Source organism: Phascolarctos cinereus, unplaced genomic scaffold (assembly GCF_003287225.1).
Source record: "Phascolarctos cinereus isolate Bilbo 61053 unplaced genomic scaffold, phaCin_HiC Scaffold_726;HRSCAF=1367, whole genome shotgun sequence".
Taxonomy (NCBI): Eukaryota; Metazoa; Chordata; class Mammalia; order Diprotodontia; family Phascolarctidae; genus Phascolarctos; species Phascolarctos cinereus.
This window is the reverse complement of record NW_027556098.1, coordinates 237,083,563-237,110,360: the sequence shown is the minus strand read 5'-3', so window position 1 is coordinate 237,110,360 and position 26,798 is coordinate 237,083,563. Positions and strand designations below refer to the sequence as shown.

At 35.5% G+C, this 26,798-nt stretch overlaps 1 protein-coding gene across 1 annotated transcript in view; it reads left to right on the top strand.

Moving 5' to 3' along the window:
- Positions 1-17,841, top strand: part of KCNJ3 (potassium inwardly rectifying channel subfamily J member 3) — a 202,579-nt gene extending 184,738 nt beyond the window's left edge. Inside the window, 1 exon segment of the mRNA XM_021004936.2 lies at positions 8,440-17,841. Within this exon segment, the coding sequence (XP_020860595.1) occupies positions 8,440-9,026 (587 nt within the window). The 3' untranslated portion in view covers positions 9,027-17,841.
- Positions 17,842-26,798: the final 8,957 nt, after the last annotated feature.

Below are 26,798 nucleotides of genomic sequence, written 5' to 3'. Positions count from 1 at the left end.
TTTGTAAAGCTCTACCAGTTGCTCTAATTCCTTTCTCTCTCACCTGATTTTTCAGATGAATATATACCCACTGTCCAGTTTTCCAGTAATTCCTTTGATGTATAGACTTGCATGTGCCAGAAGTATGTTCATGCACAAGTAGAGATTTACAAATTGTTTATATATGTATATATGTAAATATAGATATGTATGCATTCATGCACATTTTTATTCCATGGAATTATTCTAAATGAATTTAATCCACCCACTATCTGATACAAAAATTATTCCTTTCTCTTGGTCAATATATGCCCATTCTTCCTTTAAATTTTAATTCAGGACTGTTTATCCAAGGAGCCCTCTTCAGATGAAACCTATTGATTCCATCTTTGAGAATATTTCCTGTCTTTCATCCATCCAAATATCTTTCAAAAACCAGAATTACTAAAAGTAAATGTCTTCAAATAATATTCAGAGATTCAATTTGATATCATTGATACAGGTTTTCTCTCCAGTGGTGCAGATGACAACACATCTATGCCTGCACATCCTATGTGTTTCCTTTCCAACTCTTTCCATAAATTTGTCATGGAGGTTCCACTCAGTTTACTGAGATCTTCACTGTTTTTTCCTTATATCACAATAATATCATTAGAGCACACAGACTTTCCATCAACTAATTTATCCATGCTCTGGTCATACAATTTACCAATATTTTTTTTTTCCCTCAATCATATATTTCCCTCATGATATCATTTACTTAAGTTTAAGATTTCTTCAAAATTTCTTGTTTGTTTTATATTACAACTTGCTCATTTCTACCATTTGCTTCTCCATTGCTGTCTCATTGAACCTCATTTTTAATTCTTTGGAAACAGTAGTGTTTCCAGCCTTGCAGCTGAATAATTTGAATAGGATGTTAGTATTTAAAAGATGGGTTTTTGTTTCTGGAAGATACTAGCAGTCATCCAAAGAGCTTTACAATTTTCTAAAACCAATCTAGTCTGGCATGTTCTTCCTGATTTATTCTGATCCCAATTCATTCGTTTGTACCATCTACCCAAGAAGTAGGTAGGTAGATAGGGTAGATAGGCACCTCCTGCATAGCACTCCTCTATATATACTTGATCTAATTGAGCCACTTTTCCCTTTCTTTGTTGTTGTTTTGTTTTTAGAGCCATTTCTATATCTTCTTATAAGCACAGCTGGGTCTGTTAAAGTATTTAAATATGGTTCTTGATGGACAAAAGGCTTTCTTATAAAAGTGTTTGCAGAGAGGTGGTATGGCCTAATGGATAGACCTAGATTAAATAAAACTTGGGTACAGTTTCTAATGTGATACAAAGTAGTTATATGACCTTGGGCATATCATTATCTTTAATATCCAAGAAAATTCTTTTATATTATAAATTGAAGATAGGATTCCTCATTCAAGATTTCTTACTTTGATGAAGTCACAGTTCTGATTACCACCAAAATAAAAATAAATAAATTTAGATCCTCCCTACCTCCATTTTCCTTCTGTGGTCTGCTTTGCAATTTCATCTTTAAATGACTTTGGGATAACTTTATTGGATTTTCTCATTAACCTTTTTTTTTAATCTGATTTTACTCTTTACTTCTCTCTATTAAGTGATGTTTCTCATAAGCTTCTATGATTGCCATAGGATTTTACATACTATTTTACATTCTAACTATTGTTGCCTTTGGCGAACACTCTTCTAAATATCTCACTTCCATCACCCATCCTTGTTTACTTCTTTTTCAGTCTTAAAAGGAAAAATGTTTTTCCCTTACTAAACCTAAAACCTACACCTACACCCTTAGTCCTATCTCTGCCTATATTCTCCATAACCTTGCTCTATCAGTCATACCCCTTCTTTACTCATTCCTTTCTTGCTGCCTACAAACACTAATAAAAGCAATTTCTTTTGGCTTTGCCCTCTCCTCAAACTATGATCCTATCTTTCTCCTTCACTGCCCCCCCCCAAAAAAGAGAGCAGTCTACACTCACAGCTTTTCATTCTCACCTCGTCAGGGATTGGTAGGCCCCTTTCAACTCTAGCTCTTTTGAACACTCACAGTCTGACATTGTCACCACCACTCTCCTAAAAACTGTCTCCTAAACTGCTAATGACTTTCTTAGCACCAAATCTAGCTACCTTTTTTTCTTTCCTTGGCCTCATCCTCCTTAACCTCTTTGTGCCATTGAATGCTATGGATCATTCATTCCTTCTTAATACTCATTCTTTCCTTGTTTATATGATGCTTTATATGCTGAGTCCTCCCACTAAGTCTCTGACCTGTCCCCTTTGTTAGCCTGTTGCAACTTATAAAATTCAAGTGTCTATAAGTATCTGTGACCACCTTCTGGTTCCTCTTTACACTCTCTCTCATGACGATCTCACCTACTTCTTTGCTTTCAATTATTATGCCCATGCATATTCTTTCCATTTATTTATCTTCTTTTAACTCTAGTATTGTTGGGTTGGGTTTACTGTATGAATGTTTATATGGCACCTCAAACTCAATATGTTCATTTGCACTAAATCTGCCTATCACTAATGAAGTTGGTGGTACCACTTTTCATCCAGTCATCCAAGTTTATAACCTGCCCTATAGATGGGGGCAGCTAAGTGGCTTAGTGGATAGAACAATGTTCCTAGAGTAAGGAAGACCTGAGTTTAAAATCTGGTCTCAGATTTCTCTGACCCTGGGCAAGTCACTTTACCAATCTAATGCCTCAGTTTTCTCATTCGTAAAATGGGGAAATAATAGCACCTACCTCCCAGAGTTGTTGTTAGGAACAAATGAATTTTTTGTAAATTTTAAAGAACTATGTAAATTCTAGTTGTCATAATCATTATCATTATTATTACTATATTTATTGATTGTGAAAGGACCTTATGCAGTCATTTTAGTCAAATGAGCCTTTCAATCCATAATTTGCACACATATTGCCACAGTGGTGTTGTGTGTTTAGTGTCACATTTCTTTTTAGTAGCTGTGGTGATAGAATTCATAGTTATTTCTTCTTATTGTCTTTACATGCAGACATTACCTTCATCTGCCTTTGGAAGGAGTTGATGACTATAGAGGGCGATGTATTAATGACTACTTATGTTAATTCTCGTGCTAACATATACCGGAATGTAGTAACTGGCTCATACCCACTACCTTTCCTTTGCTGGGGATGCTAAGCAAGAGATATGCTGTCTTTAAAAGACTCTAAGACAATGATTTGGTTTTAGTAACAACAGCAGCAATAATGTCTAACATTTCTGTAGCACTTACTATGTGCCAGGCACTATGCTAAACACTTTAAAATTATTATCTCATTTGATCCTCACAACAACCCTGGAAGTCAAGTGCTATTATTCTCCCCAATTTACAGATGTGAAAACTGAGGTAAAAAGAGGTTAAGTGATTTGGCCAGGATTATATAGCTAGTAAGTGTCAGAAGTCAGATTTAAACTCAGATATTCGTCACTCCACATAGCTGCCCAAGTGATGGCTCTTACTTGAAAAAACACAGTCTTCCATAGCAGGTGGATCTTGACTGGGAAATGTTTTGGTTTCCTCAATATATGTCACCTCTCTGAAAAAGACTCTCTTCCTCCCAGTATATCCTCTTGTTCAGAAAATTCTGTCAGTACCCCAGCACTCTCCTAGACACTAATGAAGCTACGTGTTGTATATTCACAAGTAAAGGGCCATTTCTGAGATGCTTGAAATATATATATATATTTAATTTAAGTTAAAAATAAAGTCCCAAAGCAAATAAAGAAATTACACTCAGAAAATGATATAAAATATGTATAAAAGAGACAAACAAATTGACTTGTAGTCCCGTTTATTTAATTAAAAGGGGAAAAGAGGCAGCTGTATAGTTAGAAAGACCTAGGTTTCTAGTGTCTCCTCTGTAAAATATTGGCTGCGTGACTCTTGGCTAGTCACTTTAACCTCTCTATGCCCCAGGAAATTTTCTAAGACCAGAAGTTGCAAGGGAGGTGCTGACTAGCTTTAGTAAAAGGACCTTCCTGGCCTAAAAAAAACTTATTTAAGATCATAAAAAATAAGCAAAAAAGCTCTTCTCCTTTGCTTTCCCAGAGCTCAGAGTTTCTGCAGTCTTGCAGAAGCAAGAGAGGAATACTTGAAGGAATGTGGAATAAAGGTAGAGAATTAATTATGAAATGGAATAATGTAGAATTTTAATGTGTGCCTGGAGAAGCCTCTCCATTAAACATGATTTGTTTGAAGAGAGCATCTTCTGTTAGTTTGCCCAAATAAAATGATATTTAAAATTCTGTAAGACACTGAAGATAGTTGTGAAATTATTTGAAAATAAAATGTCCAAAGATAGACAGGAAAGAAATAATACAAATTCCTTTGGGTTATTCTTGTAAAAACTAATTTTGATGAGTTTACATGATTTTTTAAGTTGATATCTTCCCTCTCCTCTCTGATTACTTTTTTTCAAGTAGTTATGACGTGGATTACATTCATGAAGAAGAGGTTCAGGCATAGTGAGTTGGTGGGAAAGGAAGAGTATCAAGGTTCAGAATTTTGAAGATGCATTAGTTTCAGGTATTGGATGAGTTCTAAAGTGCAACTATTTGTCTAGGTGACTGAAGTAGAATTGGAAATTTAGGTCATATGATTTCAACATCTTAATGCATTAAGGGACCATGTTACATGTTAGAAAATCATCAATATGTGATAAATGGCCAAATGATATGAACGACAATTCTCAGATGAAGAAATTAAGGCCATCTATAGTCATATGAAAAAATTCTCTAAATCACTATTGATTACAGAAACGCAAATCAAAACAACTCTGAGGTACCACATCACACGTATCAGACTGGCCAAGATGACAAAACAAGAAAATGATCTATGTTGGAGAAGATGTGGGAAAATTGGAATACTAATGCATTGTTGGTGGAGTTGTGAAATGATCCAACCATTTTGGAGAGCAATTTGGAACTATGCCCAAAGGGCTATAAAAATGTGCAAACCCTTTGACCCAGCAACAGCACTTCTAGGACTATATCCCAAAGAGATCATATAAATGGGAAAAGGACCCACATGTACAAAAATATCCACAGCAGCTCTTTTTGTGGTGGCAAAGAAATGGAAATTGAGAGGATGCCCATCAGCTGTGGAATGGCTGAGCAAGTTGTGGTATATGAATGTAATGGAATACTGGTGTGCTATAAGAAATGATGAACAGGCTGACTTCAGAAAAATCTGGAAAGACTTGTATGGTCTGATAGTGCGTGAAGTGAGCAGAATCAAGAGAACGTTGTGCACAATAACAGCCACATTGTGCGATGACTAATATTGATAAACTCAACCCTTCCCAGCAATATAAGGATCTAAGACATCTCCAAAGGCCTCGTGTTGGAAAATACTATTCACATCCAAAGAAAGAACTATGAAATTTGAATGCAGATCAAAGCATACTATTTGCTATTTTTTTCTCTTCTGTTGAGTTTTCTTTTCTCTTTCTTGTGGTTCCTCCTATTGGTTCTAATTTTTACTTACAACATCACTAATCTGAAAATATGTTTGATAAGAATGTGTATATATATGTACATATATACACATGTATATATACATATATATATATGTGTGTGTGTATATATATATATATATATATAGCCTATATCAGATTGGGCACCATCTTGGGGTGGGTGGAGGGGAAGAAGGGAGGGGAAATTTGAAACTCAAAAGCATGTAGAAGTGATTGTTGATGAATCAAAATAAATTAATTAATAAAAACACAAAAGAAAAGAAAAAAATCATCAATATGACTACTGAAGTTACCAAGAAAGAGAGAGTAGGGAAGAAAACAGGTCAGTATCTGCACATTATTTTCAAAAATGGCTCTGGTTCCATGTTTAGGGCTGAAGCCGACTGCTACAGTCATTGAGGAAAGTGGAAGAGTAATAAATGAAAATGACATGGTGCTGGACAAGGTGACAAAATCAAGTGGCTTAAAATTGTAAAGAAGAGGATTTGTGGAATAATGATTGTAAATTGAGGATTTTAAAATGGAAATGGTGTGCAATAATTTTGCTACATCTTCATACTGACTATGAGTTGGTGATGGAGGGGAGAGGGGAAGCAGACAATAAGAAAAATAGCAGCCAACAAGGGAAATGGTGGAGAGAGTCAGGTTCCAGTTAATGCCAAGAGATGTAAGGAGTTCAGAGTTAAGAGATATAGATTGACAAAGATGCTGCTGATAATAGGACGTGGCTTTTTAAGAGGACCCATTGTTGGCAGAGGAGAATAGGAACCTGGGAAAGGTAGAGCTGTGGCCAAATGAAAACAGGACTGGGAAGAGAGCAAAAGAAAACCAGAGTTTTGTTTTGTTTTGTTTTTTTGTTTTCTGTTGTTTTGTTTTTTGGGGGTGGTTTTTTGTTTAGTTTTGGTTTTTGCTCAGACACCTGTAAAAAAAGCAAGATTACAGTAATGGGATTTTGTATATTGCTAGCCATGGTATATGGCATACAAAAGTTTATGTTATAAATCAACAGAGTATTGGTGTAATGGACCCTAAATGATCTTATTTCCTAAATGGATCACCCCTTCACGCAGTCGAAGAAGGTTAAGGCTACAGGTCATAACAATCCAGATATTGTTGGAGGCTTTTGCTGATTCTCTCTCCCAGGTTGAACTTCTGCTTCAGTGATTGTAGGGGTAGAGAGCCAAAGGTCAAAGAGGCCAAGAGAGCAGTGGAAGTGACAACATCTCACAATAGACACAATAGAACTTTGGGACATTAGATGAAAGGTAAATTTTCATTCATTGAGAATATCAAATCATACCTCTTGGGAGACATAAAAACAGCCAGTCAGATGAGCTATGAATGCATCAAGTGGTGAGGAATTCCAGGGTCAGAGGGAATTGCTCTGAGGAACAAGGAAGGAGAGAATCAAAACTCTCTCTGAATGTTAGGAATTTTCTTGAACTGAGGCTTTGAGCTATTGTTGTATTAATAACTTTCTGTCTTACATAAGCTTCATAAAATAACAGAGAGAGATTTCATAGATCAGAAGGCAATTGTATTGACATTATACCAAAGTCAAGCTAATTGCTATAACAGGTTGTGGTTGATTAAATATCTAATCCCTGTATCATAAGAGAAAGGGAGCAAGCAGAGTAGAAACAAGGTAAAGCCTCTGAGATTCGTCTCTGCCCCTTCCAGAAGGAAGGAAGAAATAGAAATTGTCAAGTGTTGTCCACCAGTGTTACAAGTCTGTTTTGTAGTTGTTGTAGTTGCTTTGTAGTAGAGAAGGTAAAATCTCTTGATGTGAAATTTAGACATTACCTTTAAATATCATTAATCCATGCTTTCCCTGTCTCTGGTGTCATGGACAGTCAAGAATACAATAGTTCATGATAATAGGAATGAACACAGTTCCCTTTAGACAGAAGAGGATATTTGATGAATCAACATAGTATATGCAAGATTATGTCTATAACTGCAAGTTCCATTTTCTCTTTTGTACTAAAATATTGTGTAGACTCCTAGAGAATGAATGTTGGCTTCCTTTGGTTGAATTTCATGGCTTGTGTTGTCCTGTAGACGGAATTTATCATCTTATGTATTAATTTTTGGATTGAGATTAGACTTCTAAAAGTTAAATATATATATATATATATACATATACACACACACACATATATGTATATGTACATATACATGTATATGTACATATACATATACATTATATGTACATGTATGTATATATACACACATGTGTATATATACATATATACACATACACACCTATATTTATATTTATATATATACACATACATATATATACATATATATATATTTATATTTTTATATACATATTTTTTTACTTTCCTTTTTCCATAGGTAATTATAAGGTTAATGCTAAACCGTCACAGTTTTTGTTTCTTTTATTGTGATAATCTTTATATATTCTAAAATGTTTGGTATTTCTATTTTGTGGGCCACAATTTTATATTGTTAATGGAGCCTAGTATTCTCAAATGTGAATTTTCTCCAGAAAGATGTAAGCTGGGTACCCTGGATTCCCAAATCTAATCATCTTCTCTCTTAAAATCAGGATTAGTTGGATCTGACAACTAAGTATGCAGTAGGTATCGTTCAAAGGTAGAAAATAACTGCTTTTTTATTAGATTATATATTACATGATATAATACAGATATATATATATATATGCATAGATGTAATATGTTATAACTATGATTTTGCTTGCAATGAGGTTAAGATAATAGCAAAAATCCATACAGTCAAACTTCTAATATACTCTATCATTCAGCCTTAAAAATCACATTCTGGAAACAAGCATTTGCAGTAATAATGTAAATTGAAATTACTGAGTCATGCTGGTTTGACATGTGCTTTTAGTTGCCTATCATTTATCAAGTTATTTGTTTTTTATCTTCTTGTAGGGATGACCTGTCAAGCTCGGACTTCATACACTGAAGATGAAGTTCTTTGGGGTCACCGCTTTTTCCCTGTTATTTCGTTAGAGGAAGGTTTCTTTAAAGTTGATTATTCCCAGTTCCATGCAACCTTTGAAGTGCCCACCCCACCTTACAGTGTGAAAGAACAGGAGGAAATGCTTCTCATGTCCTCGCCTTTAATAGCACCAGCCATAACTAACACTAAAGAAAGGAATAATTCTGTTGAATGTCTAGATGGAATAGATGACATTAGTACCAAACTCCCATCGAAGTTACAAAAAATTACTGGAAGAGAAGACTTTCCCAAAAAACTCCTAAGAATGAGTTCTACAACTTCAGAAAAGGCCTACAGTTTGGGAGATTTACCCATGAAACTTCAACGAATAAGCTCAGTTCCTGGCAATTCAGAAGAAAAACTGGTATCTAAAACCACAAAGATGTTGTCTGATCCCATGAGCCAGTCAGTGGCTGATTTGCCACCAAAGCTTCAAAAGATGTCAGGAGGTGCAGCCAGAATGGAAGGGAACCTTCCAGCTAAATTAAGAAAAATGAACTCTGATCGGTTCACATAACAAAACCAGACTTTTAGGAATTATTTAAAGTTGAAATTAGTAGTAGTCCAAATTTTGTCTGATAAAGTAAGCCTCTCCATAGGACAGATTGTGAGAAAGGTGACATTTCCCTGTGTATTCCATGTACCCATGGCAACATTGCTCCTCAAGTAATGCTGACTGTGTAGAAAATGGAAATTGTAATGGGGGAAAGTCAAAGAAGACCTATTATTAACTGGCATGTAGTATCACACCAAGCATGCAATAATGTGCAAATTTCATATTTAGTTTTATGGCATGATTCTTACTATATTTATATTGTATATTCTGAAAAATATTTAAGGAGGTATTACCCTCCCCTATATTTCTAAAGTGTATAGTAGACAAATGAGTGGATAGCTTTCAGGGCACACTACGATTTTAAGTTAACATATATACATATATGTATGTGTACCTATACACATATATACATGTACATATATATTTCTGATAGAGATTGTATTGTTCTGTTAAATATAATAGTCCTGCTGCATGTTTACTTTCTTAGAATGCTAAGGTTATTGGCATTACAAAATTATTAGCCAGTTACTTGAGCCTTAAATTATTTGTCATTTTAAAATTTGATTTAATGTTTGTTTCAGTTTATCTGTCATGGGAGTCTTTTGCTTACACTTTCAAAGAAGCATTCACAAAGTTTGTACTATTTTGGGGCTGTGCAAATGATAACCCTTATAGATTTAACTTTTTAAATACAAGTTGCAAAAATGCAGTGATATCACTATATAAAGTGTCTTTATGATTTTTTTTTTTTTACGAATGATGTGAAAATGATAAAAATGAGGAAATGTTGCTTGATTTGAGATCTGCAGAATTTGGCCTCTTTCCTGGAAAGGTTAATCTTGTTTCTTAAAATGTTGTAAAATTTTAAATAATTATATTTGCTAAAAATATCAAAAGGCTTACATTCTCAAACAGCTTCATACAGGATGCAGCACATGAACAAATGCTGAATCATTATGGTAATAATTAGGAGTCAAGTTACTTTGAATATATCAGAATCTGATTGCAAATTCAGTGATGAATGCTTTCTATTGCAGCCTGAATCAATTGGACCCATATAAACATTATGGCGTGAAATTTTTCTCATTTTTTAAATGAAGCAATTATCTCAAGCAAGGTGACCATTTAATGATGAATTATGATACATATTTATCCATAACAAATGTTTAGGTCTTATTTGATTTCAATTTTTATTCTTTTCCTCTGCTAAGTAGTTTTATTGTTTATTGCCCTCATTTTTTCTCTCACTTCAGCAATTTCTCCAAATCATTTGATCCCATTGAGTTGGAAGGAAACTTTTTGTACAGAAGATATATATGGGGTTATGGAAAAAAAAATTAAAATCTAATGTAATAAGAATACTTTCAGAACACAGTAAAAGCAAAATTTTGGCTCCATTAGGCTCCCTGCTGTAAACTAGTCCAATCCAGCGTGTATTTCCTTGAAGTACCTAACATATACAAAGACTATGGTTGGCACTGTAAGTACAAAGATAAAACAAGAGACATTCTCTGACCTTCAGGAGCTTACATACTATAGCAGATAATGTAAACATTTAAACAAGTAAGGGTATACATGTTTATTTGAAGAGGAGGAAGGAGAAAGTACTAATTGCTATTAGGATCATGAAATAGTATGAGTTGGCATGTGAACTGACACTTGGCCAATAGTATTTTCCTAACCCCAACTTCTGAAACTTTTTAATAGTTGGCATAAAGTTGTAGTTACCAATTAGTGCAATACCTGAGACAATGATTTGCAATGTATGAGTGAGTCAGCAGTTTGAGGAGGTAACCATAGTATACATTCACTGCATCTTTGTGGCCCTGTTCATAGGAGCAATCAGTGATAAAAAACATGTTAAAGAGCAATGATGTACCTTACTTCTGGTTTTCTTTATTATAAAAGGATTGTGTACATATACTCTGACTCAGTGACTTCCTAAGGATCAAAGATTTAGAGCTGGGAGGGACCGTAGAAAACATTATCAGATCCAGCCCCCTCATTTTACAAAAGATGAGGAGACTAAAGGTGAGAGTGGCTAAGAAACTTGCCAAGGATCACACATTGGATTCAAACTAAGGTCATCTTGACATCTGGTGCTGCTCTCTATCATTATGCCACATATTATTGCTTGGTAATTCTTTGGAACTGGTTTGTGTTCCCTCTAGCACTCGTGTAGTTATTTGGATTGTAGTTACAAAGGTAAATCATATTTTGTTTTGTAGAAAAGCTGTATAACTTAGTGCAATGGTTCTCCAAGTGTGGAGGCCCTAGATCCCTTATCAGGAGGGCCTATAGGTCAGAACTATTTTCATAATAATAGTAAAACTTTAGTTTTAATTTCTAATATGGTAAATATCTATAACAAGAACCCAAATAAGAGTATCTTTGGGGAAGGAATTCCTCAGTAAGTTTTAAGAACATAAAGGGGGTCCTGAGACCAAAAAGTTTGAGAACCAAATAATAAATAGAGGCCCAGCTGTGTGATAAGTCACTTGATCTCTTAAAGCCCCCTGGCAACTCTTTAAAGATTACATATTGAACAGGTCTTGCTCATCGTGTATCAGTAGACGAATTTTCAAGCTCTGATGAAATATAATGCACACACATACACACAGAGCTGATGGTGGTGATAACCATAATATTAAAATGGAAAGATCAGCAAAGGCAAATTTCCCACTGAATTAACCATCATCATTAATTCTCTTTCTCGCAGTGTCACCTCCCCTTACACAAGTATCTGAGTATCCAAAATGGGGTTTATTTATATAAGAATAAAGATACAACAGGACATTATGAATCTGTTGGGGTCAGGTGATTAAAAGTTGTCATCAAGCATTCATTAGCCACTTAATATGAGTCAGTCACTGAGCTAAACACTGGACATACAAAAAAAGGTGAAAATTCATTGCTTGGTCTCAGGAGTTCAAATTCTAACGGGAGAGATAACATGCAAAGAAATGTGCATACAAGATATGTGCAATGTAAATGGAAGGTAATATTAGAGGAAAGGTATGCTTTAGTAGTTACTCAACATTGACTGTCCATTGTATACAAACCCATTCCAGTCCTTCTATTTTAACTCACTTGCTGCAGGAAATGAATAGAGTTATGTGTGTGTTGCAGGTAGAGTTGATTTTTTCCTTATTGGTGAATGTTGCCTTGTATGAATGACAGATGTCATTTCCAGAAAGGCACTCTCAGAAGTACATTTTACATTTGACTTATTTCTAAGGTCTCTCTATTTCAAATGGATTCGTCTGAGTGAATCTTGTTTGTTCTTGTTGTCGTTTTTTGTGATATAGCACTTTGCTTTCTAGGATTGGGGGTGAGAGACGCCCAGGGAAGCTATGTCATTCTCAATTAATTCATTACTGTGAAACAGAACTATGTTCACAGCTATACTGAGTACAGTTAACAGAGAAATGGTGCCCTTTTCTCTCACGTCACCAGTTGTTGGCTCTCTCTGACCTCTAGTCCAACCAAATTATCTTATTTCCAAATTGTTCAACCTAGACGCCTCTTGTCAAAGTGATTTCTCGGGACTTGTGTTTAGTCTGTGTATGGCACCCTTCCTTAGCACAGAGGCCTTATGTGTTTTTATGGACTGAATAAAATAGAAATCTCTGGGCACTGTCACTTGACAGATTTTGTGAGACTTAGGCCTTGGGAAAGAGTCTGTGATAAAAGCAAACCTGCATCAAGATGATCTTTGGCCCAGTGATGTTATGGTCAGTATTATAATACACACTGGAGAGAAACCCTCTAACACTACAAAATGATGAATTGAATAATCTAACTTAAGTTAGCTACTTCAAAATGCTCCCTATTCGTAGAGTTCTCATGTTGCAGAACCCATCAAAATGAACATGTTCCAATCTGATTCATCCAAATGCTGTAAATAAATAAATGAAATAAAATAATTTTGATAATTTGTGTCTTCAACTTAAAATCATGTGAGAATTCATATCTTAGCCATCTGGTATGACATGAAAATACGTTCTTTGATGAGTGTACTGAAAGTAACAAACAGAAAGTGATTCTGTTTGAATTTTTAACTTACAGAAGGTTCTTAGTTAACTAGTATAATGTACTTCATTGTCTCAATACATAAGCCACTCACTTCCCGGTAGTAAGATAAGCAGTTAGGCAAATTGTCTCTTTTAGAGCAAACAAGGGCCACTTAATGCATGCTTGCTACTAAGGAATAATTTAGGAAGTGTCCAAAAGCTGGCTCATGATCTATTTGTAAGACTACTACTGTTTCGTCTCTTACAGTTTTGCCCAGCCTGAGGGGCTTAACATTATAAAAGCGGTTCAGATTAACTGCACAGCAGGTCTGTGTTCTCTACTGTGGAATCTGTGCTTGAATTATACTGTAAATTGTACATATTTAAATTAAAATCAAAATAATTGCATTTGCTGGCATGCAATCTCTAATTACATAAATGTACAAGTTCATTTGGGTTATACAGAATATAAACTCTTGTACTCAATACTGCAAGCTCAGTTTTATCAAAGCTTTATTAAACTTTCAAAACATTATTGGGTTTAATTTTTACAGTGTGCTTGTCATTTTTGCACTTTCCATCAGCTAATTATTCTAAAATTCTCTGGGGTAAGTTTCATTGTGGTAAGGTTTAATCCCCCTGAGATATAGTGATCTGATCAAAGTTGTTCCCTGTAAGAAAATGGGGGAGGGGAAAAGCTTTTTTTTCCCTCTTGCCTTTGTTTCCTACAGCATTAGAAAGTCATAGAATATTGTGATAGTCTAATATTCTAATTGTACTTTATTCAATAATCCAGTAAAAAGACCAGTGAGAGAAAAAAGGTTAAAAGGGCATAGGTTTATTTAATCTCAAGGAGAGAGATAAGACATGAATAACTTTAAGGAAATTGGATTTACATACTGTTTCATTCATACCAAGGATTCTTAACCTTTTTTTTTCCTGTCATACATTGCTCTGGCAATCTGATGAAGCCTGTACATTCCTTCTCAGGATAAGTTTTTAAATGAATAAAATAAAATACGTAGGATTACAAAGGAAACCAAAGGTTAATGAAAATGAAGATGTATTTTTCCCCCATCCAGATTTGTGGACTGCCATACCCACTGGTATATACAGAAAGCTCAAAAGAAGTAATTATTTAAAATTCCTTTAAGATTGACCTATCTAGAAGATGAATAAGTTTAAAGCATATGACTAAGGGGAATTATAGACTCTCAGGCCCTGCAGATCTTTTATGGTATTATTGTTGAACTTTAAGCCCTTTTAGAAGAATCCCATGTCTCTGTACTGTCCTGAAAATTGAAATGATCTAAAGGACTAATTCAGTGATACTGAAGTCTTATCTTGGTATTTCAGTGTCCTTGGATTCTTGAGAGCTAACCTTAAATATTTTATCTCCACTATTTGACTGCCAGTAGATAAACTTAATTAAGCTTTCTTCCTTTACATAAAAAGGTATCTAAGGGGGAAAAGACTAATGCACTTTGTGGAAATGACTGCAATTTTAACATAATTTCCCCAAACATTTTCCTTCTGTATGGTAGTACAGAGGAAGTAAAGGGAATTTAGAAGATAGATTGAATCCTGTAGCATGTTTATGAAGTAGCTAGGTGATGCAGTGGACAGATCACTAGACCTAGAAACAAGAAGACGTAAGTTCAACTCCTGCTCAGACATTTTGTAGGGCAGACCATTTAACCTTTGACTGCCTCAAGTTCATCATCTGTAACAAGGGGATCATAAAAGCACCCGCCACCCAGCATTGTTGTAAGGCCAAAATGCGATAATTTTGTAAAGCTCTTAACAAACCTTAAAGTGCTGGATAAATGCTAGCTAGGTGGTACAGTGAATACAGTGTCATGCCTGGAATCTGGAAGACATCTTTCTGAGTTCAAATCTGGCCTCAGACAATTACTAGCTTTGTGATCCTGAGCAACTCATTTAACCCTGTTTGCCTCAGGTTTCTCATCTGTAAAATGAGCTGGAGAAGGAAATGGCAAACCATTCTAGCATCTTTGCCAAGCGAATCCCAAAGAAGGTCATGAAGAGTAGGACAGGACAAAAAAACATGGCTGAACAATATTGTAATTGCTATTATTCACCTGTACAGGATTGTAACTTATTTCAAAAAGGGGTTTTGTCTACTTCTGGCAACCCTACTCTCCATTCACAGACAGAACAATACTATAATGCATTGTCTTATTCAATGTATAGCACCAAGCTGGCCATAATGCCTTTAGTCAAAAGACACCATATTGTATAACAACTGACCCTGATTATTTGGGAGTCTTTTATTAATTGTTTTAACTAGAAAATAGGTCTTTTGCATGCATGAGCAGAGACTTGCTTAAATACTTAAACTGTGCTTTTAAAATTATCTATCCATTTCCTAATGGTTTCACGTGCATTCTTATATATTTGTGAAAGTTTGGTGAAGAAAGGACTTAGAATGGGTGCATGGCTGCAATCAGGATCTGTCATTAGTCTGAAAAACCAGGGAAGACAGAAGGGGAGAAAGTTGTATCTAAACAAGGAGATAAAAGGTGAAAGGATGAAAAGACCAAGGTGAAGAAATTCCATCCCTGAAGTTTTCTGTCCCATTACACCTGCTATCTTCTTCTACTTCCCTGTTTCTCCAGCCTCAGGGAATTTTTAAGGACTAACTGCCAATTAAACAGACTTCTCCACTCACTATGGTGGGCCCAGTCTTAAAGTGTCCTTGGAATGAAGCAAAATTGTTACAATCACCATCTTTCTAGCTGACAGATTGGGGAAGTTGTAGCCTACTCAGATGGAGATTTTGCACGTTGTTTTCAGGTACTCTGAACTAAGTATTTTAGTGAATGTTTGTTTCCCATGGTATTTATATACCTGAGGGCAGAGCCTTACACTAGAAATAATTTTAACAAATACCATCAATCTGTTCTTCCCTGTCTCCCAAATCAAATTTGCTTGTCAAATTGGTACAAATTAGACAGACAGACAGACAGATAGATAGATAGATAGATAGATAGATAGATAGTTGTGCATGTTTGTGCATGTGTGTGTGTTTATATGTAGAACACTTAGTAAATTTTAAAATTATATATAAATGCTAGTTGTTGCTATAATTAATGTCATCTTTCCACCCAATTTCTAATCCTCTTCTTTCTCCCCCTTAATACTAGGAAAGTAGAGCTCTCATAAACCATCTTCTGCATCATAGATTAGGCATTTCCTCCTCAAATACATATCCATAAAAACCAAACCAAAACTGCAAAGAATGAAAAGACAGAATACATTCAGTTTTAATCAGACCCATCCTGAATTCTTTTCAATTCTGGGCCTACGGCCCAATGCTTATTTGCCTGGCTGAGTTAGTTTTTCCTTTAGAGAATAACTCACACCTCATGGTTCTCAAGTGCTTTGCAGTTTACAAAAAATTTTCCTCACAGTAATTCTATGAGATGGATAATGCAAGTATTATCCTCATTTTTTAGATGGAGCCACTGAGGCTCAGACAGGTGTAATCAACTTCTCCATGCTCATATAGGTAGTGATTTGAATCCAAGTTTCCTGATCCCAAGCTTAATCCTCTTTCAACTACCCCTCACTGCCTCTCATTTAAGTTGTAAATAACTGATTTTAGGTGTTAGGGTCCATTTTTTTTGGGCCCCTGGGCACCTTCTAGTACTGTTTTTCCTACTTGCAATATCAGTGACTAAAGGGAGAAAAAGACTTTAGACTAATGAGTATTAATTAGGAGCACTGCTGGTATGAATGACTGAAAACAAGTTACTTCAAAAAATACAGGACCTCAAGATCCATGATTTAATGACCATTGGTATTCCTTCTGAGGGACTGGGGGTGTGGAATCCACATAGACAGTCCACTCCTCTATACCTTGGAAGATTCTCTTCATGAAATTCTATGGCTAAATACAATTACCTTTTGAGTTGTCCGTTCTGAAATAATCTTCTCCAGACTTGACTTGGCTACTAGTACTCAGATGACCAATATGTAGTTGGCTCCTGGACCTTTTCACAAAGCTTTTCCATCTTGGTGGTACCTTCTAAAGGTTGTTCATAGCCTCTAAAAATCAAGATTCCCATGCATGTTTTGTTAAGACCTAGGAGTATCTTAGTTAAAGACAAAATAAGTATAATTTTATATTTAAGGATCAATATCTTATGAGTATAAACCACAATGTAAGTTCCTTTCCTTCAACTCTGCTCTTAAAAAGAAAAAAAAGAAAAAAATCCTCAAAACAAGAATGCTGGTATTTGTTTGCAGTATGCTAGTCTGAAAGCATTTTCATATATTTCGTGAAGCATGCCATTACCATACAGTAAAGTCATTTGGAATATGTGAATGCCAATGTCTTAGAACTTAATTCTCAAAATAAAATCCAGGTTATTATCCAAGTGGATGATTCCTGAACAGTGTTCTAAAATGTTGGAAGGGGCTGTAGGAGGGCTCACTGTTAAGTTAGATTAAACTGGAGTTTCAGTGACTGTGAAAATAGAAGTGATAAATCAAAAAAAATATATATATATATCATTTAGACACAAGTTGATTCATTAAGCCAAAGGTTTCACCCAGTATACCATTGCATTAAACATGGAATGTGAAATCCAATGAGAATTCTTGTATGCCTCTTTCAGTGAAAATAAAAGGATTTCTTGTAATAAGAAGTGGCTCTATGGGAAGATGGAGAGGAGTGAGGTAACAAGGAAAATTAAATGATATAAAAATAAAAGATCAATAAATATTTTCAAAATAAATCTTGCATTCCAGTTGTCTTCCTGAACAAAGTGCCTTTTAGTGTGCATATATATATGTGTGTGTGTGTGTGTGTGTATATATATATATATATATATATAATACACACACATACATATACATATATATCATATATATGTCTGTGTGTATTTATGTATGTATGAATGTATTTTTTTTTTACCAGATCTGTGATGGGGGGGCAGGGCACTTGGGAAAACTTACTCTACTAAATCAGTTCCACAATTGGTTGGTAACTTAGAATATGAAAGAGATGGCCATGACACTGAGAGAGAAAGTGACTTGCCCTAGTACATTTTAAGATAGCACTTAATAAATATTAATTGAATTAACATTTCTTTGAAGTTCTTAGGAATGTTAAACATATGAAAGTAATATTTTGTCTAATCTTTAATTTCAGAAGAATAAAGATTCATTTTCTTTAGTGCTCACAACAGTAATGTTTTTCTTGTATATAATTGCATACTAAATTTTCATAGTGGAGTCAGAAAGACCTGAGTTCAAATCTGTCCTCAAACATTTACTAGCTGTGTAACCCTGGGTAAGTCACTTAAGGTCTCTAAGTTAAGTTGCTTAACCCATTAGAGAAGGAAATGGCAAACCACTCCAGCATCTTTGCCAAGAAACCCTATGGACAGTATGGTCCATGTGGTCACAAATAGACACAACTGAATGACTAAACAACAGTGAAGATAAGAAGTAGCAGACCTTCGGTATGTTGAATTATACTTTGATGGTAAGTACATAATGTCACAAAGCCATTAAGAAGAATGAACAAAATACTTGCATTAGCTATTCCCAATACTTGGTATGTTTTCCCTCTTTACCTCTGCCTCTTTTCCTGGCTTACTTCAAAACTCATTGCAAATCTAGCCTAATGCAGGAGGCCACTCCCAGTTGTTCCTGCCCACCCAAACAACACACATGGCTTGTATTTATTAGAAATGCACTACATACATGCATGCAGAGTGTACCACATGTATTCATACACGTGCAAGTGTGCATTCATGTGTATGGTATCTACATAATTATGTGCATGTTATCTTTCTCATTGGAATGTGAGGTCCTTGCCCAACACATAGTAAGTGCTTTAATAAATACTTATTAAATTACTGGCAGAACATTTGGTCCTGCTTTGAGAAATGGATATTCACTCAATGGCAAAGCTAGAAAAAGAATGAAAACTATCATTAAAGAGGAAGAACATAAAATTACTTAGAACTTCAGTCACTGGGTATTTTTGTTTTTCCAGGTACTGGTGGAAAGTTTTGCTTACACTCACTTCCTGCTTTCCTAGAAGCTAGCCCAAGTCTGAGAGTCTCAGAATTAGCCCCATAATGGTGAGAAGGCTAAGAGAAGATTTTTGAGCCAGTACCTGAGCAGAAAAAAAAATGTGGGTAAGGAAGAAGAAACTTCCTTCTCTTTGAGACAATGCCCAGAGCTGCACCACCTATGTGTCATTGGGGAAATCTCTTAAATCACTTACAACTAAAAAGCATTTAAATTTTCATTACTTTGGCAACTGGGGTTTGCAAATATCCTTGAAAAAAATTACACTAACTTTCCAGCTGACCTCAGGTAAATGATTTCCCCCAAACCTCACTGGAAATAATAATTTCATCTCTACCGTCTTTGTATTGTCTATCCTTTTTTCCCTTGCACTTCTTCCCTATGGCAACCCCAACAGCCACACCAAATATAAGAGAGTAGCTTGCCTTTCCTCTTTTTCTTTTCCATGTATTTGTTATAATGTTCAGTAGTATCTCCCGTTACCCCAGAGAAAAGAATAATTTCCATCATGATGGTGACCTAGTATAGTCACCTGCAGACACATTTTAAACATCCTAGAGATAGCTCAATATTTTAAAAGATTAATACTACTTTAATCATTGACTTTAAATTGCATTTTTGAAAGGAAATTTTCTCAAAGACTGAGCATACACAAATAAGAATGGCATTCAGTATTAGAAAGCATCCCCTCCAAGTATTTGCTGTCTGTGCCTCAACGATTACACCTTGCCCCCCAGTCCAGCCTCTTGTTGTAACTAATGAATCTGTAATGAACATGGCATAATGTTTGCATACTTACTAGGGATCATTGATGGACTGTACGCATTATATTCTGATTGTATCCCTGGAACAAAACCTCAGCAGCCTTTAATATAAACTATAAATCAGTTCCTAGCTTTTAGTCTCATAGAGATAGCCATTCCATCACAAGTAGTAGGGAAAAAAAGAAAGTATTACCTATAAGGAGTTTCTACTATACAATATTTCAAAATCTACAAATTGTTTTGATATGCCATACAGACATTTTATATCTTCACAAATCTGCATATTAACCTCCCACATAAAACTGTGGCATGACTTGAATCTCTTCACCTGGCTGTTTTAAAGATATTTAGTTTTAACATCTTTTTCATTTTCAGTAAAATTTACAAATGGAGTTTTCACCTTATGACCTTAATCCCATTCTTCTACTAGGAGCATTCAGCAGCTATCCAATTTTAAACTTTTCATTTGGATAAAATAGATATTTTGGAATTACCTGTGATGTCAGAAAGACCATAAATGGTGAATAATTTTATCAAAGCTGCAGGGGAGGCCCCAAAGCAAAAACAAAACCAGAAAACGGAAAAGGAAGGTGCTGCTGGAGGGATGCTATGTAAAATATCTGTGAATAGCAAATACATTTATTATGTTTGTTGCCAAGCCAACCCAATCAAACAATGATTAAATTAATATTGAGTAATTCCTAAAATGCATTTTAAAGAACAAAATCATAGCTTCAAAAATTTGACTATGGATTCATTGAATTGTAGTGTATGTGAAAAGCTACATTTCCCCAGAAACTCATGATATGTAAGCAGAGGGATACAGTAGGAAGGAAGGAAAGGAATACAGAATTGATATCTTAGATAGGCATAATTCCTTATTTAAGATTTGGGAGTTAGTAGAGGTGTATGTCTTTGTGTGTGTGTGTGTGTGTGTGTGTGTGTGTGTGTGTGTGTGTGTGTGTGTGTGTAATGGGATGTGGAAGGATAGAATACACAGAAACACACAAAACAGATAAGCCTGTGTTTACCAAGACACAAACATGCGCACAACGAGCTCTTCAGTTGATTAGCCCGTGGGAAAATGATGGATTATGGATTAATAATCCTTTAAATTGAGTTTACACAAGGAAACCAGCAAAAATTTTAAAAACATAGTTTATCTCATTTACCACCATGACCTGCATTTTTTATTCATTAATGCTCTATAATACACTTACTCATTTGCTGAGGAGGAGATACTGCTATGATGACAAACACAAGAGAATCAATCCCAAGTCATGCCCCCATTCACAAACACATTCCATCTTTCACTGGATTGTCTAGAACCATGCCACAGTGAAAATGCCTTTTGTATATAGCTAGGACCAGTGGATACTATGCACAATAGAAATATATCTATAGCCTCATAGATTTAGAAAGGACCTCAAAAACTATAGTTGGTTCAGCATAATCATAACAACACAGATCTTGGTCAATGAAGTTGACCAAGACATATACCATGTTCCTGCCACTTCCAACATAGGTACAAGTCAAGCCATGCCTATTTGTGACTACCCAGTATCAGTTTACTATAAAAGAAACCAAGTTGTAAAATGTGATTGCTTGTGTTTTTCACTTTTGAGTGGAAAATTATATAGGGATGTTTATCTTTGAACAAGAATTGAAGTACATTTCTGTAGGAATCATATTCCTTAGAAGTGCAGAGATCCTGCTACAAAACACTTACAATCCTGTGAAAATTAAGCCATCTTCTTATGCTTCTGCTGCTTCTTACTGATATAGCAATTGAAAAGAAATATGTGTAAATTACCCTTAACTAAGGGGAATGCTAATTCTATTTATTGGATAAAACTAATGTATTTAGAGCATGTGAGCATTCTGCATCAGGTGTAACCAAATCAGCTATTTAATGAGGCAGAGGTGCAACTGCATCTGTTTTAAACTGAGAATATAGGCAAATATATTCCTATATTGACCTGAATTTTTCTCCATGCATGAGAAATCACGAAACTTACATACACAGAGTGCCCATTATGTGTAAGGCACTATATTTGGAGATGGTTATGTAGAAAAGGTTTATCACAACTGTAGCAGAAATGGGGAATCAGGAAAGATGGGTCAAACTCCAGGCTATTCTTTTCACTTACTGTGTGATTTCGAGCAAGTGTTCTAAACTCCCAGAGTCTCAGTTTCCTCAGAAAATTGGCCTGGGTGACTGTTAATGTCCCTGCTGACTTCCAATCTATGAATCTATGATTCTAAAACAAAATTAGCCAAATAAAGTAAAACATGCATCAATTTTGTCATAGGCTAATTGTGTAGGGAAATAGAAGAAAAAAGGTGGAAAAAAATAATGAAAGTGATTAAACTACATATACAAGAAAAGGATTTTTCCCTCCCTTGAGTACATGCCACAAAAAATACTTGATTGTTTTTAGTAGGGCTTACTGCTTTCACAATTCCAAGTGAACAAATCCCCATGGTATGGTGCTATTCAGCATAGTTAACAAGAGCATGCTCCCTTTTGTTTCTTTTTTGCTTTCTAAAAGGAGCCAGAAGTGTAATATGTCCCACAGATGATCCAGAAGATATGCCATTGCCCTCTGAATCAGTTCAGTCTTTTTCAACTTCAAAAATTATTTTCAGAGAAATGATGTATGTCTAAATCTCGGCAGAATTTTTCTTGAAATTGTAACTGGAACTTAGTGGGATACTGTTGATGATGATGATGATGATGATGATGATGATAACCACAATAATAAAACAATGACCAGTATTTATATAGCAACTATTATGTGTCAGGCACTATAGGTAGAGGAAATAATTTCTTGGGTGATATTGTTGAAAGTTGCTGATAAAACAATTCTATTTTGTCATGGAGAGGATACCAAAGACTTATTCCAAAGGATAATTTAAAACATTTTCCCTAGCATATATAGTTTGATAAGACCAAGTGCTGTATAATGGACCAAGAGTCTGAAAAACCTGATTTTTTTTTTAATTTAGCCTCTGACAAGAGCAAGTGACTTAATTTCTTGGTGCCTCAAGCAACTAAGTCTAAGTCTAAGACAAATTGTCATTGTGTAGGTGGAGGGAATTTTCATGCCAGAAGTTACCTATATGAAGGCAGCTAGGTGGCGCAGCGGATAGAGCTCTGAACTTGGAGTCAGGAGGACCTGAGTTCAAATCCAACCTCAGACACATAACACTCACTTGCTGTGTGGCCCTGGGCAAGTCACTTAACCCCATTGCCCCATTTAAAAAAAAATACAACAGAAGTTATCTACATGAGTGAAATCACAGGTTCAAACCAAAACATCACATGCATGTATACATGAATATGTGTGTATATATAAAATACATCTATTGTGTGTGTGTGTACGATAGATATATGCACGTATAAAATGTTAAATACTTGAGTGATAACCATTGGCATGGTCTGTACCTGTGATTTCATAGATATAGGAAACTATTGGCAGGGAAATTATCTTCAATGATGCAGATCTAGCCATGTGTCTGTAACTTAGAGTCCTAGACTGTTGTCAGGGATACTGAGAAGTGAAACGATTTGCCCACAGTACTACAACTTGGAGGTATCAGCAGTCTAAGATTTGAACCTCTGTTTCCCTAATTCTAAGACCTACCCTCCAAACTGCCTCACAAAAGTCTCCATGCATATGCATGTAGCCAGTCTTATGATAAACTATACAGCGTATTTAGGAATAAGAATGAACTGATTGTAAAACCATCTTTTGGGGATTAATTAATACCTAAAATCATGCACAAAAATAAAATCCCCATCCCTAGAAACAGTAATGGAATTATATCAATTTTTATAAAAATTCATAAAACAGCTATGTACCAATTTCTATAAAAATAACACTTTTGTCACTTTTTTTCTGCTTCTAATTCTTCATCTGTGTAGGAATTAGGAACAGATTTTGTATGCTTATTAAATTGAAATATTTCCATTAATAAATTATTCTTTTGCATATTCACCAGCTTTCCATTTTCAAGTTGCTGTTTCTTTTTTTTTTTCTTCTCTATAGAATACTCCCAGCACTATAGGTAGTACATGGTCCCACCCAGGGTAATGGATTGAACTATTGATTTTTTTAATCGTTCTCACCCTGGAAGCAGTTTTACAACTGGCTTGCTGATTATTTCCCTGCTATTTTGGAAGAGTGCAGTCCAGTAAAAAATTGTATCCAGGGTGTATTTCACTCAGTCGAGAAATCACAAATTGCTGCTTTTATTTCTCATCCTTCTCTCCTGACTAAAGAAAATAATGCAAACCTTTTATAGATCCAAGTTGTTCTCAAGTGTAAATGTTTAATAAATAGCTCAGACTCTGGGCTTAGTTTTTCTATCAGACCCTAAAGATGATCACTTTAATAGTAGGAAGAATGGCAAGGGTTGATTATTGAGTTTTGTGTTTAATTACATATCATTTGGAAAGTGGCTTAAAATCCATTTTCTGTAGTGTGTAGTGTTGTTTGTAGAATACTAAAAATTACTTAATTATGTTGACTTGCTAGTGTTTACATCTAAATGGCAAAGCAAGAGATGCATTATTACATGTGGGCTTCCCTAAGACAGAAGTTTTAATGCAGGTGTTCCTAAGTCCCTAAAGGAAGAGGGATTTACACAGTACAGCAGAAAATATAAAGCAGAAAACTAGATATGGCAAAAATAAGACAGCAGGTAGAGATAGAAGTGGTTCAAAAATGTATAGGGGAAAATGTTTGTTATTCAGCTCAAACAGAAGAAAATGTAATAACAATGGAAATACAGAGTAAGATAGCATTATATTAAAAAAGCAAGCATGTAATAATGATGGGAAGGGCCTAGTGATGGTTGAGAGAATGCAAGGCTTGAAAAGGGGGCAGAAGTTTTCCTATAAGTATTGATCTGGAGTGCTTGGTTGATGAGATCCCTGTGACAGGTAAAGTCCTTTGTTCCAATATAGATGGTTCATTGATATCAGATGTAGAGGAGGGAGGATATGTGATAATCAGCAATGTAAAGTCAGGAGATAGAGGAAGAAATGAAAACTTTAGATTAAAATGCTGCTGTGGGGAGCAAAGGCACTCAGAGGATTAATAATGAATTTCCAAGTTAATGAGTCTGTTTCAGATTAAGAGTTCTCTGTTATCTAAACCTCAAAGGTCTTGGGAGGAGGTTTTTTTTTTTTTAAAGCTATATTTCCGAATCAGATCAAACTGAATTTTCTCTTCTTCACAACATATCTCTCTTCCAAGGCAGAGATGTTTATATGTAAGTGTTAGAGATGTCACATCTCACCCAAATGCTACCTGAAGCATGATTTTCCTCTACAATCTCCCTGACAAGTGTTATCCAGATAATAGTGATGGAAAATTCACTGTCTTGTAAAGCAACTCTTTCTATTTTCATAAAGTTCTAATTGTTCCAGTACAATAATATGTGGCAAGGCCCACATGTATTAAGGTCTGCCCCCATATGTGTCATGGGAGTGTCATTGTGTGGCTCAAAGAGAGACAGATAGACATAGCCATTTTTTTCTCCCTTTACCCTTATCCAAGGGAGATTTTAATTCCCACCAGGAAGGGAAGCAGGAAGTTGGGCCCAATGGCCACCTTGCTGTCTTCGGAGAGAAGGGATGCCAGGCTAGAATTATACATACATACATATGTATGTATATGTATATGTACATATACTACACACACACACACACACACACACATATGTATATATATTTGCTTCCTTAAATAATGGTTGGTCTAGGGATGTGATCAGGTTCAAGTTAATTTCTGATTGCTCTTTCACTGTTGTAGTTGGGGGGTAATGAGGACTCCAAGCCCTATATCCAAATCTTGACCCCTTTCCCACCAAACACCAGTTCTACAATGAATGCACAAAGCATTTATCCAAGAAAATCTGTTTATCCAAATTGCAGAAAAACAGGGATGAGAGAAAGCATGTATAGGACAATATATACTGTACTGTTTAGAATGCAGGAGTTCTTCAATTGGGAGCAAGGTAACTTAGTTCAGTCAAGAGAGAGTCCTAAATGTGAGCCAATGGGAAGTTCTCTGAAATCTCTAGAGTTGTAAGTTGGGGATAGGGACTACCAGTTCCTCTCATGTCTTTCCAGAATCTTTTCCTTCAGCAACCTAAAGTGGGATTGCCTTTGTCCATTTTCCCTCTCGAAACTGGAAGCCAGAAATGTGAAGAGTGACTTGAAGCTTGAAGAACACTTGAAGTGATTTGATGAGAATTGAAGAACTCTCCTCTCTCCAACTTTGCCAACTCCACCACATTTCAGACACAGGCATGTGACTTTGATCTCCACCAATAAAGAGAAAGTCCCATAGAAATGGACTTTGGGACTGGGGTTAAAAATACAAAAATCCCATGAAGTTATTGTCTATTACTAAATGACTACAACTTATACTGGATGGGTTTTGGAGATATAAAGCTTAGATAAAATATGATCTTGGCCATCAAGGGATCATGTTCCCCTATACTATAGTTGGGGGATAAGATCACAACAAATATGGTTATTATACATAGCGTTTTTCATGATAAAAAAAGAAAATAAGATAAAGTTCTACTTGAAATCTAAGTGAGAAGATTGAGATCAAGAGAGAAGGTGATTTGTAAGGAAGGGTTTCTGGAGGAAGCCATATTTGAAATAGGATGTAAGGATGAGAAGAAGTTCGAAAAGCTAAAATGGGGAGCAAGAACACTCTAGGTTTAGGGAAATAGCCACAGCAAAGTTGTGGAGGCAGAAGAGAACTGAGCCTGCTTGGGTGACATAGAGGTGCCCTATTGTCTGGGGCACAGAATAACTGAAGCTGAGTAATGGGAGATAATACTGGAAAGCTCAAGCAGTGCCAGGT